Source organism: Sphaerodactylus townsendi, linkage group LG11 (genome assembly GCF_021028975.2).
Source record: "Sphaerodactylus townsendi isolate TG3544 linkage group LG11, MPM_Stown_v2.3, whole genome shotgun sequence".
NCBI classification, from domain to species: domain Eukaryota; kingdom Metazoa; phylum Chordata; class Lepidosauria; order Squamata; family Sphaerodactylidae; genus Sphaerodactylus; species Sphaerodactylus townsendi.
This window is the reverse complement of record NC_059435.1, coordinates 20,090,475-20,105,194: the sequence shown is the minus strand read 5'-3', so window position 1 is coordinate 20,105,194 and position 14,720 is coordinate 20,090,475. Positions and strand designations below refer to the sequence as shown.

Here is a 14,720-nt window from a genome sequence, read left to right as displayed (position 1 = left end):
CCACCCCCCCCCCCCCCCACCCCCCCCCCCCCCCACCCCCCCCCCCCCCCACCCCCCCCCCCCCCCACCCCCCCCCCCCCCCACCCCCCCCCCCCCCCACCCCCCCCCCCCCCCACCCCCCCCCCCCCCCACCCCCCCCCCCCCCCACCCCCCCCCCCCCCCACCCCCCCCCCCCCCCACCCCCCCCCCCCCCCACCCCCCCCCCCCCCCACCCCCCCCCCCCCCCACCCCCCCCCCCCCCCACCCCCCCCCCCCCCCACCCCCCCCCCCCCCCACCCCCCCCCCCCCCCACCCCCCCCCCCCCCCACCCCCCCCCCCCCCCACCCCCCCCCCCCCCCACCCCCCCCCCCCCCCACCCCCCCCCCCCCCCACCCCCCCCCCCCCCCACCCCCCCCCCCCCCCACCCCCCCCCCCCCCCACCCCCCCCCCCCCCCACCCCCCCCCCCCCCCACCCCCCCCCCCCCCCACCCCCCCCCCCCCCCACCCCCCCCCCCCCCCACCCCCCCCCCCCCCCACCCCCCCCCCCCCCCACCCCCCCCCCCCCCCACCCCCCCCCCCCCCCACCCCCCCCCCCCCCCACCCCCCCCCCCCCCCACCCCCCCCCCCCCCCACCCCCCCCCCCCCCCACCCCCCCCCCCCCCCACCCCCCCCCCCCCCCACCCCCCCCCCCCCCCACCCCCCCCCCCCCCCACCCCCCCCCCCCCCCACCCCCCCCCCCCCCCACCCCCCCCCCCCCCCACCCCCCCCCCCCCCCACCCCCCCCCCCCCCCACCCCCCCCCCCCCCCACCCCCCCCCCCCCCCACCCCCCCCCCCCCCCACCCCCCCCCCCCCCCACCCCCCCCCCCCCCCACCCCCCCCCCCCCCCACCCCCCCCCCCCCCCACCCCCCCCCCCCCCCACCCCCCCCCCCCCCCACCCCCCCCCCCCCCCACCCCCCCCCCCCCCCACCCCCCCCCCCCCCCACCCCCCCCCCCCCCCACCCCCCCCCCCCCCCACCCCCCCCCCCCCCCACCCCCCCCCCCCCCCACCCCCCCCCCCCCCCACCCCCCCCCCCCCCCACCCCCCCCCCCCCCCACCCCCCCCCCCCCCCACCCCCCCCCCCCCCCACCCCCCCCCCCCCCCACCCCCCCCCCCCCCCACCCCCCCCCCCCCCCACCCCCCCCCCCCCCCACCCCCCCCCCCCCCCACCCCCCCCCCCCCCCACCCCCCCCCCCCCCCACCCCCCCCCCCCCCCACCCCCCCCCCCCCCCACCCCCCCCCCCCCCCACCCCCCCCCCCCCCCACCCCCCCCCCCCCCCACCCCCCCCCCCCCCCACCCCCCCCCCCCCCCACCCCCCCCCCCCCCCACCCCCCCCCCCCCCCACCCCCCCCCCCCCCCACCCCCCCCCCCCCCCACCCCCCCCCCCCCCCACCCCCCCCCCCCCCCACCCCCCCCCCCCCCCACCCCCCCCCCCCCCCACCCCCCCCCCCCCCCACCCCCCCCCCCCCCCACCCCCCCCCCCCCCCACCCCCCCCCCCCCCCACCCCCCCCCCCCCCCACCCCCCCCCCCCCCCACCCCCCCCCCCCCCCACCCCCCCCCCCCCCCACCCCCCCCCCCCCCCACCCCCCCCCCCCCCCACCCCCCCCCCCCCCCACCCCCCCCCCCCCCCACCCCCCCCCCCCCCCACCCCCCCCCCCCCCCACCCCCCCCCCCCCCCACCCCCCCCCCCCCCCACCCCCCCCCCCCCCCACCCCCCCCCCCCCCCACCCCCCCCCCCCCCCACCCCCCCCCCCCCCCACCCCCCCCCCCCCCCACCCCCCCCCCCCCCCACCCCCCCCCCCCCCCACCCCCCCCCCCCCCCACCCCCCCCCCCCCCCACCCCCCCCCCCCCCCACCCCCCCCCCCCCCCACCCCCCCCCCCCCCCACCCCCCCCCCCCCCCACCCCCCCCCCCCCCCACCCCCCCCCCCCCCCACCCCCCCCCCCCCCCACCCCCCCCCCCCCCCACCCCCCCCCCCCCCCACCCCCCCCCCCCCCCACCCCCCCCCCCCCCCACCCCCCCCCCCCCCCACCCCCCCCCCCCCCCACCCCCCCCCCACTATACCAGGGGTAGGGAACCTGCGGCTCTCCAGATGTTCAGGAACTACAATTCCCATCAGCCTCTGTCAGCATGGCCAATTGGCCATGCTAGTAGGGGCTGATGGGAATTGTAGTTTCTGAACATCTGGAGAGCTGCAGGTTCCCTACCCCTGGGCTATACTATACCATTTCACATCCTATAATAAATAAATAAGGTCTTTGAATTCAATGGGACATTCACATCACAGTTCAACTGTGATACCTCCTGTGTTGCCTAAGATGAGTCACTATTTTATGCCCCAACAGGAACCCAAAGCTGTCGGGAGGATGAAATGGGGTAACTGTGTAGATCTCACCTTTTCCTTGGAGAAATGCCATATTGCAAATGAGATGAATAATAAACAACTTGAGTGTAGCGTATCGTTGAGTAGGTGCTATAAAATGCATTATTAAAAGGAAGAAAAAATAACAGCCAAAGCTTATGAATACCTAGCTCTATACACCCCAAACATCTCCCAAAGAAATCCCATATGCCAAATTCAGGCTAATTAACCCATTATCAATACCCCCAATTTCATGGGGGAAATAAAGTGAATTGGTCCCCTGGATTTAAATGATTGCATCTTAAACACGTCAACAGAAGGCCAACTTGTTTTCTGAAAAGCTTGAGGTAGGTATCACTGGCCTTTCTTTCTTTGAAAAACAATAACAACCACATAACAACCATGGAGTAATGTTAGTGGTTCCTATCTGAAATAATCTAATGCTGACAGAGAGTAGTATTTTATTTAGTAATTAACAGCGTAAAGGGGAGAGAAGCTGTCATGTCGGTTCTTAAGCTAGGGAATGTGATGAAAGATGATATCTCCCATCTCATCCTTTCCACTTGTTTAGGATTGTCAGGATGAGAAATGTCAGCATTATGAAAGCTCAGCTCTGCTCTTGATATGATAAAACCCTTCAAAAGCCAGTCTCTCTCCCTCCCCCTCCCCTCTTTTCTCTTTCTCTCTCTCTCTCTCCCCCTGCACTTTCTTCTCTTTTTTATTTATCCTGTTTTGTTAGATGGCAGAAATATAATTCTTTTCTTTTTTTTCTATTATAAGCCACCATTTTTGTTTTATTATATGTTTCACAACCCCTAATGTCCCCCTGAAAATTACCTTGTTAAATGACAGTGTTTCAAAGCCATGAATCCTTTCCCACCCACCCCCATTCCCTTTGAGGTTTGAAACAGTCAACAGACTGTAAAGAATAAATAATAAAAAAGTATTGATTATTTTGATGACTGTGAGATTCAATTAAGTATTAATTTTGCCCTCCAGTGGACCTATCAAGGTATTCAAAAGGGAGGATTCAGCTTGGACTAAATGCGCGCTGAGTGCATCAGCCTTAAATAGGGAGAAAATGTGTTTACCTACAGTATTTGGAGAAGAGTGCATTGATGCACAGAGTCCAATATTTAAGTGCTGTGCAAATTAAACCCTGGTGACAGTGACATTGTTTTCGGCGATATGAGTATTGACTAAAGAAGTGCATTTGATGACAGCTTAAACTATTTGTATTGATTAACATTTTCATAGATTATCATGTGTCATATCAAATTCACTTTTCAGACATGAATACATTAAAAAAACACATAGGCAACCATCGACCAATGTGCGGATGGGGCAGAGGGAACAGGCTAACCAACCTACATGCGCGCTGGTCACCTGTTCTCTGCATAAGAACCATTTAGGCATGAACTTAGCAATAAATAGTTGGCAGTTAGTCCGGCAAGGTCATTTGATTCTTTTTGGTTTCCCCCCTTCTCTTTCTCAGTTTCTTGCTGTTCTAATGGCAAAACAAATTCTGGACTCTTGATGGAAGTCATTATCTGACAACCCCCCCCCCCCCCCCCAAAAAAAAATCCTCTGAATGAGAAGATAAGACACATTCAGACATTCAGGAAACATTTTAAACCTGTGTGTATTTTGCATAGACGCCTATTTATTACGGAAATATAATTTCCCCAACCCAAGAATGATTTTGTAAGTATCCTTTGCTGGTGTTGTCTTTTGTTAATATGTTTGTTGCATTTATCTCTTTTATATTGTGGTGGTTTTTCCCTCATAAGTGACGAGTTCATGGACTTTTTGAGATCCTGGTAGCCCAAAGACAAAAGAGTAAAAGGGTTTCATTGTTTCCTCTCGATGGTATGTGATGAAATGGTAATATATTTTTTTTAATTATTGCTTTGTAGTGTAGCAGAAACACTTCTGTGCTGGGAAAAATTGTTGTTGTCTTTCTGATGTGATGGATGTCATACTAGTGAAAATGCCTCTTTTTTTTCATTTTAGAGAGAGTAAGCTCTAGGATGTTCCGCTCTCTTCTTTTTAATGTACAGCTGGACCTTCCTCACAGCAATTTCCCCTCTCTCCTTACCTTACCACATTAAAGCGGAGAGCGAGGTGTAAAAAAGACACCCGCCGACATACACACATGCACACCAAGAAGCGCATCCCACAATTAAAACTGTGTCGGGGACGTCGCTTTGACTGAAGTTTTCCCTCCAAAGCATCCGGAATCTTTCACATGCTAGTTGAGCTTTAATAGGGTGGGGAGTAATGGAAAACTCATTGGATCTGTAATAGCTCTTCACTTGACTGCAGCCAGCAATAACAGCGGGAGCAGCCACAGATAAGAGAAAGAGAGAGAGAGAGTGCATGTGTGTGTATGTGTGTGCAAGAGGGAGAGAGAGAGAGAGAGAGGGAGTGGGAGACAGAATCCGCACACCAAAGCTGCCACTTTCCCCCCCCTTCACTCTTCTTTCCCCCCCATCCCTAGGATCCAATGATAGCTGGACAAGTCAGTAAGCCCTTGCTGTCACTGCGGAGTGAAATGAATGCAGAGTTGAGAGGTGAGGACAAGGCAGCTGCTTCAGACAACGAACTGAATGAGCCCCTGCTTGCGCCTGTGGAATCAAATGACAACGAGGACACTCCCAGCAAGCTCCTCGGTAAGTCTGTCTAGGTATTTCGCGTTTGGGGAGTGTTGTCGCCTCTGCCTCGGGTGCCAGAGAAGGTGGACGGAGCGAGAGTAGAATCAGGCGATTGTCTTGGAAAGAGCCAACTTGTCTGAGGGGAGGGAAAGGGCGCCTGCAAAGCTTTTGCTGTCCGGCTTGAAAGTCTTCGCTCCTCGACTGACAAAAGTTTGGTTCGATACAGAGCGTGGCATTATCGACTGGAGCTGAAATCTGCATGCCGCACACTCCGGAGTAGCTCTGGAGGAGTCCCAGGCGCATCCAGGGGGCATCAGCAATGCTCCTCTTGCATCAGTGGCTCATAGATGGCTATCTTTTGAGTGTTCAGTTTTGGTGCTTCCACATCGTTTGGAAAAGTGGTCTCCTGTTTCAGTGTGTGCGGTTATGTAGGAATTAGCTGTGGCAATTGAAATTCACGGGCACGCATCCGGAGGTTCATATTTTCTTCGCTCATCACTTGTGAAAAATGTCTCCCAACATTTGTTCATAGAAAACTTTTTGTTGATATCTTGGATAAAAAAAATGGGTTTTCTTCCTGTGATTCGTCGCTCTTTTAGAAAGCGAGTGCTTTTTCTCTCTTCTTTTTTTTTTTTTAAATTAATTTGCTTTATTAATTACATCGTTCTGGAAAGTCTCCCTTTGAGGTTAATTAAACTGAAGAATTATTTGGCATGTAATTTAAAGGGGCGGAGGAAATTAAAAGACATCTTTCTGGTGAGAGGGTGTATTTTAAAATGTTAGTTCAGAAGGAAGTATCCTCCCCCTCCTTCCCCCTCCAAAAGATGCCTGGTTTTTAAACCCTGTGCAGAGTAAACAGTTGGATTAAAAAGTAATGAAAACATTGCCTTTATATTAGTTTCATATCCAAAATGAAAATAAAACGAGTGGCACTTCGGCCTGGACATCTGTCATTCAAGCCACTGACACCCTGTAAGACAACTCAAGCAACTGTAATCTCTAATCAGAAAAGGGAGCGGAGCGTGTTCAGGGGTGTGCTTGAGTGATAGATGTTGATATACATCCGTACTGAAGCAGCTCCGCATAGTCCAACGTGACATTTGGATTCTACATCAATTGCTTTGGAAGAAGCCCCTTTTTAATTATTTCCACATCCACCTTTGGAAGAAGAAAGCATGTCTTTTGCATTTTACAGTCAGGTGGGAATGTGTTATTTGGAAGAAGAATATACCTTTAAAAAACAACAACAGATACTGGATTTTTTTAAATCTGTAAAGCAGCTGAGATATGATCAGATGTCTGTATTTCAGCTGCAGCTTGAAGCTGCAAAATGATTTTTTTTTGCGAAAGGTCCATGCAATATTGATCAAAGGAAGCATCCTATCATTTTTAGAGCGATAGGTAGATGCACACAAAAAATAATGTAATTACATAACACAGCCAACCAGATCATTATATTTGAATTACACAATGCCTATTATAGATTGTCATTTCAATTTGAGTAAAAGTTGGTGATATCTGTTTTGAAAAGAGGGGGGGGGGGGCAAGAAAGGCAGGATTTCTATTTCAGCTAAGATTGTTTAGCTGCTATCTGACTGAATCTATTTCATCCAGGGAATGACTGGTGATACTTTCAGAAATGATGAAGCTGGGGTTTCAGACAAAACAGCTAAACAATTTAAAGTTCATGTGTTTTGAAAGCAAGAGATTAATAAAAAAGGTGTCCCTGCTTTGAAAGTTGAACAGTCAACACATTTCACCTCTGAATATATTTCTGTATCCAATTTACAATGAAACTATAAGGACTTGAGTCTCTCAATAGAGTTCCTTTTCACAGTAGAAAACTTCAGTTCTGTTTAAGTGTTGCTAGAATTTTTTTTTAAATACGTTCTTTCAAAATTGCAAATAGGGCTATATTGCAGCAGGCCAAGTTATGAGAAAAACATACAAAGGAAATCACTCTAAATTATGTATTCATATGCTAATAAATGTGTGAATAAGGTCACAGTTCTAAGTGAGAACCGTTAAATACCACTCATTTCAATGGCTGAGTTAAGCACTTAAAACTGCCTGGTTTATATCAATGGGACTTCTAAGGGCTGAACTTTGGCTAGGATGGGCCCATAGTTTTTGTTGAATTTGGAGTGAGCAGACTTGAATGAAGAAGAGGTCCCATGGATTTAAGTGGCAATACTTGAGAAAAAGCCTCCCCCATCAGTGTGATCTCTTAAGATGCTTAATCTATGTTGTACTTGGCATTCAGACTATATATACCTGTAACTGTAGCTTTTAGGAATGTAGGAAAAAAGAGGAATGTATTATTGGCTATAAGAGGGTGAGAGACGTGCATCAAGACAGGTGGGGAAGAGGGAATGCTCTGCCTGTCTGACATCTGCCCTTTGGAAAGTGATTTTGTGTTTACTTATGCGTCCTTCAGAATTAAAAATGTTCAGATCCACTTTTCTGTGGAAGTTTCCCAAATTACTGTTCTCTTCTGCAGCAAAGCATGCAAATTGCTTGCAGGTCGAATTTTAAAGCTAATTCTCTGTCTCAGCAATATGTTACATTATTTCGTGAAGTTGTGTTTTGTTATTGTGTAAGGTCATGAATCTTTGCTACATCTCTCTCTCTCTCATTACCAAAGACAAGGAGATGGAATAATAGCTCAGGACAACAGCTTCTCCTCAAAAATGGCACGTTTTGTTATCCCGCAATTATGGCATTAGATGTTTTTTATGTGTTAGTGTCTGATAGGACATAGCAGGAAACTGGCTCTTTTGCAGTCAGTAGTAGCTCCAGTTTGGGTGGCAGAGAGTCGGGATTAAGATTGAGAGTCCCCTCTTTTCTTCTTTTGGTGGATTGTGAAGGTAATACAGCACACAATTTGGCTTTTCTCCAAAAGATACATGTTGCTATCATTGCAGACAAATTGAAGTCAACAGCTTTTCGAACTTCAAGGATCCCAGCCTGAGTTTATTTGGCTTTTGAACAGATGTAAATAACTTTGGTGGATCAGATCCTTAACAAACACAAAGTGGTGCTGAACTGTTTACGTGCCTCAAACTAAAGTTCTTTTTTTTTTTTGGTGATTGTGCCTTGCTACATTCAAAAAGTTCTCTTCCTCCTTCCTTCCTACTTTTCCCACTGTTAGGGTATTTTAAAGTAATGATCCTTTAACTCCAGCATTCTCTCTGTGTTTACCACCATTTCCATTTTAAAATATTTTCTGTCCATATTCCTCAATATTTTCAAATATGGGAACAATACCGTTCGAAAACAACATTTTGTTTCCCTTGCATAGTTATAAAACCTATTGTCTGATTTCATTGAGAAACATGTAGTCACAGAAGTCCACAACACACAATGTTATCCGTTATTTATTCTTATTAATACTGTGGGCAAAAAGTTATCTTTTGTTTTAGTTTGCATCAAAATATTAAGAGGTTTGTAGAAAGTTCACTCAGTGACTGGATGTTTAGGCTTTCTGTTGTTCAGAGAGTTACACTGTAGTTCTATGCAGTTACTCCTGTCTAAGCCTGTTGCTTAGATCGAGCTTTTTTTGGTGTTCTTATGAAAAGCAAAGCAAAGCAAAGAAAGTAGTAGTGCAGGTACTTGTGTATAAGGTTGTGTCAATTTCCACACTTCCCTCTCAGGACTTGGGAGAGCCTCTCAAAAATGTGTGGCTTAGTCAGAAGTGACTTGAAAACTCTTAACACACACATACACACACACACACACACACACACACACACACACACACAATTCAGTACTAGGAAGTATCACCACACTCACAAAATGTTCTGTGCTTAGACCAGAGTAACTGCATGGGATTACACTGTAGCGGGGTGTACACGGTATTGCTGGGTTTCCAATCCATGACGTAATTACAAGACATGAATCTTAACTGTAAGATTAGGCATTCTAATTTCACTCCGTGAACTACAATTTCCAGCAGAATACTGTACCTACGTAGGATTGTTGACATCTAATAACAGTTTGATAGTAAGTGGTGATTAAAGATCAAAACCCTTCCCTTAGTCATTCAGGTTAAGTGAAAGACATCAAGTTTAAGTCTGTTGAAATCAATGGGCCTAGAATGGAGTAACTTTTAGTGCAGTCCTCGAGGGAAGGGGCAGAACTCTGGAGGGAGTATGACCCTAGCACTGGCAGAAATGCCACTTATGCCAGTGTAAAGGACATTGCACTGGCACAGGGGCACTTATGTTTGTGTTGGGCAGCCACAAGGCAGTTTGATGCCTGGATGCTAACAACTGTTAGCCAACACTCCTCCAGTGCAGTAGCCCACTCTGGTGTCAAGGGGACATTTCTGGGGGCAAAGTTGGATTTAGTTGACTTCCTGAGCCCTTTCAGGCTGGTAACTCCCCCCTTTTTCTGGGGGCGACTTACGTTAGCAAAACTGTTGACCTGCATGCGCCACCTGCACGGGAACAGGGGCAGCGTCACTTTTCTGCTTGCTGGCCACAGTACAGCAAGCCTCTTAGAAGGTGGCATGGCTGCGCTGTCCCCAGTCGTGCCTCAACTACCCCCCCCCCCCTTCGAATTGCATTGCCCGTATCAAAGGCAGGTTGCTTTTTTCCTATGTTTGTTGTTGAATCACAGACATCTGTGCTGGACATCCTTCTGAAACTTCCGAAGATCTTCCAGCAGAGCAAAGTGACACTAGCATTGAAGGGACAAAGTTTCTCTGATGTTATCAATTTTATTGGGAGCCCTGGCAGTCCTGCCTTCCTTTCCACTCGTGGAACCCTTACAGGTTGCTAGTCGTTATTAACATCCTAGTGCTGACGATTGTTGCTGTCTTAAGGCAGAGATTGCCCCTGTCATCCACAGTGAAAGAAAGAGAATGAAGAATCCCCTTGTGCATACACCAACAACCTGCCACAACATGGCAAATGATCATACATGGCATATGATCATACATATAGTGTCTTTATGGCACAGTCAACTTTGGGGAGAGCGGTTATGGCTCCCCTATTCTGATCTTATAGTCCCTGCCCTGTAGGAAGATTTTTGCTCACAAGCAAAATCATGACCTAAATAAGAACAAAATTTAAATAAGAACAAAATAAGAACAAAATTTAAATGGCAAGATTAATATATTTTACTATTACTACATTTTACTATGTACTATTTTTATGTCTTGTATAATGTTAGTTCCCTCTGCTATACAAACTTCCTGTTCCTGTCAATGTACATAAAGTCAAATAGGAAGACTAAACATATCTATAGTAATTAATTTTGTGCCTCCTGACTTTTTGTTTATTTGTTTATGTATTTATTTACTTCATTTAGACCCTTACCTTCTTTCCAGGGGGTCCCAAAATGGCTTGCATCATTGTCCCGTCCTCCATTTTATTGGCCTCTCCAGTCAAAATTCCTTTTTCAAAAGTTCTGGTGTTGCAGAAGGGGATTCAGATGTACAGAAAATAAAAATGGATCCCTCTCTTTCACCTGATGTTCAAACCAACTGCTGCTGAGACTACTGCAGCCAGTGACTCTAGTTTTGGACAGTCGTTTGGTGATAAGACACGGGCAGCCCAATCCAGAGCCTCCAGCAGAAGGATGCAGTGCCATTTCGGTGCTGTTCTTCTGCCTCCAAAGTGGGGGGGGGGGGGGGTTCTCAGTGGTGCAGAGAGGTAAAAAACAGAAAAGGCTTCCTCACTGCCAAAACCTATGGGTCTGTGCCGCACAAAAGGGTGCTTTGAGCCCAAGTCTTTGGCACCAGCATTCCAGCAGGCAAAGGCTGGGTGGAAGTTGACAAGTGTCAGCTTCACCCCTCGCCATGCCTCTGAAATGCCTTCACCACACTAACAGAGGTGGGGGGGGGCAGGGTGCTGCTGTAGAGGGCTGCTGTGGAGGGCCACAATGGCTGCCCACTGGTGGATTCGCCCCCCTGCCGGGCAAGTGCCAGAGAGAGGGCAAAGCTGCTGGTGCAGCCCCACACCACCTTCATAGGCAAATTCTGACACACTCCCCGTCCCCCCGATTGTGGTGTTAGCATGTAAAAGAAAAAGAAAAGAGCAACTTTGAATGAACAGTCAGTTGATACTGACAAATCCAGTTCTGCAAGCTTTGTTACAGAACTGTTTGATTTGAAGAATGCAAAGGTATAAAACAAAGCGTAATAAGTAATAACACTTCATTTCTTGTAAAACAAAAGACTTTGTAATCATGACCGTCGTCAGGTTTTAATCCAGTTAGGTGTTTTGCTATTTTATTGTTGATGCTGGAAATAAAAGTTGTACGAATGCAGGGTGGATCAGCGCATAAGATTGCATCGTAGGAGACTTATAGGTGGGGTCACCCATATTAGCCCCGAATCAAATCAAATTTATTCTTCCATGATAAAAGAAAATAGCACACAGTCTGCACAGACACAAGAACCTTATATCTATTTCTGTAGAAAGAAACTAGCAGGTTACAAGGACTTTCAGGTCAGTGGGGAGTCCCAATCAAAAAAGACTAAGTAATCTCTGTTGTAAAAAGACAATTGCTTTATTTCATATTGCAATATTATTCCAATGTGAGCATGTGTAATGCACAACTATGTAACACCAAGAAATTGGTTTTTGATCACCTGCTAGTGCAGTTTGGAGATGCTGCTGTCTTTAGTACTGTTATGTATACTGAATGCACATTCTTCTTTCTGGAATGCATCTTCATTGTAAGGTGGCTATGGAATGGGTTGAAAATCTGAAGAACAAAATACAGATCAGATTTCTGTCCTAAAAATCGCACTAAAACATACATAACTTGTGTTCTCGGTTCATATCATTCTAAATTAATTGTAATTTATTATACTAGAATTATTTTCACGTACAAAATCAGAAAATCAGATTGACTTTTGCCCTTTGATATTATGGTCAGCCTGGGCTGCTTCGACAAAGAACTCACATTCACAATTGGGACTTTGTACCAAGGGTGTGTTTCCTTCCTTCCTTCCTTCCTTCCTTCCTTCCTTCCTTCCTTCCTTCCTTCCTTCCTTCCTTCCTTCCTTCCTTCCTTCCTTCCTTCCTTCCTTCCTTCCTTCCTCCCTCTTCCTTCCTTCCTTCCTTCCCTCCTTCTTTCCTTCCTCCCTCTTCCCTCCTTCCCTCCTTCCTTCCTTCCTTCCTTCCTTCCTTCCTTCCTTCCTTCCTTCCTTCCTTCCTTCCTTCCTTCCTTCCTTCCTTCCTTCCTTCCTTCCGGCAGTGGCGTAGGAGGAGCAGCAGTGGCGTAGGAGGTGAAGAGCTCGTGTATCTAATCTGGAGGAACCGGGTTTGATTCCCAGCTCTGCCACCTGAGCTGCGGAGCCTTATCTGGGGAATTAAGATTAGCCTGTACACTCCCACACACACCAGCTGGGTGACCTTGGGCTAGTCACAGCTTCTTGGAGCTCTCTCAGCCCCGCCTACCTCACAGGGTGTTTGTTGTGAGGGGGGAAGGGCAAGGAGTTTGTCAGCCCCTTTGAGTCTCCTACAGGAGAGAAAGGGGGGATATAAATCCAAAACTCTTCTTCCTTCCTAAAACTCAAGGGAGATTACAAAAGTAATAACTAATCCTGATCGAATTATAATCTATATAAACACTGGACCCATTATTGATGGTGGTTTAAACCACACCATGCATATTGAAATGGAAAATTTAGACGTCTTCACTGGACTCTGTTTTTCTGTTTTTGTAGAGTTTTGGAAAAAACAGATGTGTGTGGGGTGAAGTCTAAACAGGATCTAAAAGATCCACTATTAGCACTGATATAGGGCACAGAAAAAATATTATCTTCAGAATATTGTATTCTCTTTCTTCTATTGTTACTGTATCTGTTGGAATTAAAGCACATATTAGATTTAATTAGTCATATTCTTTGAATGTATATATATATCCAGATAAGCAATGTGTCTGCAGTGCTTATGTTTTTGGGGCTGGACACTGTACCATTTAGTGTAGTTGTTCCAAAAAGTTATGCCAAACCATTCTAACAACCTATAAAGTGACACAATATTTAGTTTATAAGAGGTAATACATTGCATCCAACCAACTTTTTTTGCTTAGTCTCATTCTGTTCCCCTCTGTACTATAGCCCATTCCCCACATAGATGTACTTCATGGAGGTTGCGTGATTCTTAGCATAACCTTTTTTTGGTAGTCAAAGATAATCAGTCCGCTCTTTTCTTTTTTCACCAACAGAAAACTTAATTGTCTCCAATTCATTGCACTGTACATATCAAAAAACTCCAGAAAACAAGTAGGTAGACGTTGGGAGAGGAGTCATTTTGTCCTTCTCAAATCAAATCAAAAACCTTTATTATGCATTTATTACACATTACATAATCAGATTGCACAACATCAAGAAATAACCCAAATGAACAATCATATTTAAAAAGGAGAGCAAAGGAAATTAACCAAAGTTAATGGAAATTAACCAAAGTTATTCTCTGAGGCCCTTTCTGCACGGGCGTTTTATGGCGCCCTGGGGACGGCAAAAACGCTGTCCCCAGGGAGCCATTCGCACAGGGGGCGCAGCTGCTTCGTAGCTGCGCCGCCCTCGCGTCGCCCGACCGGCGCGAAGCCGGCATTTCCCAACCTCGCTCGGGGAGCGAGGTTGTTGGAAAATGCCGGCTTGGAGCCACTGCCGTGCGAACGGCAGCGGCTCCAAGGCGCCCTCCCCCCCACTCCCACCCATCACTTACCTGGTCCCTGGCCCTCCGGCGCGTCGCTGAGGCCTGGGGACACGCCCCCTGCCCTGCGACGCTCAAGCAGGCGCGCAGGTCCGGGGGGGCGTGTCTCCAGGCCTCGGCGAGTTGCCGGAGGGCCAGGGACAAGCCGGGTCGGCCGGGCGACGGTGCTCCACGGCACCGTCGTCCCAGCCGGTTCTGGGACCGTCCATGCGTGGATTACACCGATCCGTGCGGAAGGGGCCTGAGCTTCATGGCAGCTAGGAGCCCCCTCAATATCAGGATTTCAGTCAGATAAAAGATGTAAAGCTTATCAGGTTGGCCTTTAAACTTGCATAAAAGGGGTGATTTAAAGAGTTCCTCAACTCAGTATTGTTTTGCTGAAAAGGTGAAAAAGAAGTTGCTTCTTTTATACATGATTCTTCTGAGGTCATTCATGTAGCTTCTATGTATGGCTTCCAGGCCTCCTGCTATGGTGGGGGGTGTCCCAATGCAATGAGATGTTAGCAGGGCATGTACCACAGTGGAAAGGTCTTGCCAGCCCAGGAAGCACCATAGTTGGCTCACCAGTAGAAGCTGATGAAAAGCACTCCTAGCCACTGCTGCCAGCTGTTTGTCCAACAGGAGGCCTGGGTCCAGGAACACCCCCAAGCTATGAACCTTCTCCTTTAGGGGAAATGTGACCCCATCCAGAACAGGAGAGGTCCCATTTCCCAGGTCAAGCTCCCCCCAACTCCTGCAGTGCATTTCCTTTAGTTGGGATTAGGTTTCATCTCATTAGCCCTCATGTGTTCCAAAACTACCTCTAGGCTCCTGTTCATAGTTTCAGCAGTCTTCCTGAGAGCTACCTGCAGACAATTCCAGGCAAATAGCTTGCAACGACTCATGAAATTCACTTTGTAGGGAAAGTTTGCACCAAAAGAGGTAGCAAATTAAGAACAGTGAAACGGATGGGATTTCAGTTCCTTAGCTTAAAAGTATGGATCAATTAAATACCTTGTAGTTTTTCAAC

At 49.6% G+C, this 14,720-nt stretch overlaps 1 protein-coding gene across 2 annotated transcripts in view; it reads left to right on the top strand.

The window, feature by feature from the left end:
• The window catches only part of POU6F2 (POU class 6 homeobox 2), a 491,334-nt gene that overhangs the window by 101,297 nt on the left and 375,317 nt on the right, over window positions 1-14,720 (top strand). Inside the window, exon 2 of one of the 2 annotated variants that reach the window (XM_048511591.1) lies at window positions 4,883-5,054. In XM_048511591.1, coding sequence (XP_048367548.1) covers window positions 4,883-5,054 — 172 coding nt within the window. Of the gene's footprint in view, window positions 1-4,882; window positions 5,055-14,720 lie in introns of those variants that run through there. The other variant, XM_048511593.1, reaches the window with a different exon arrangement.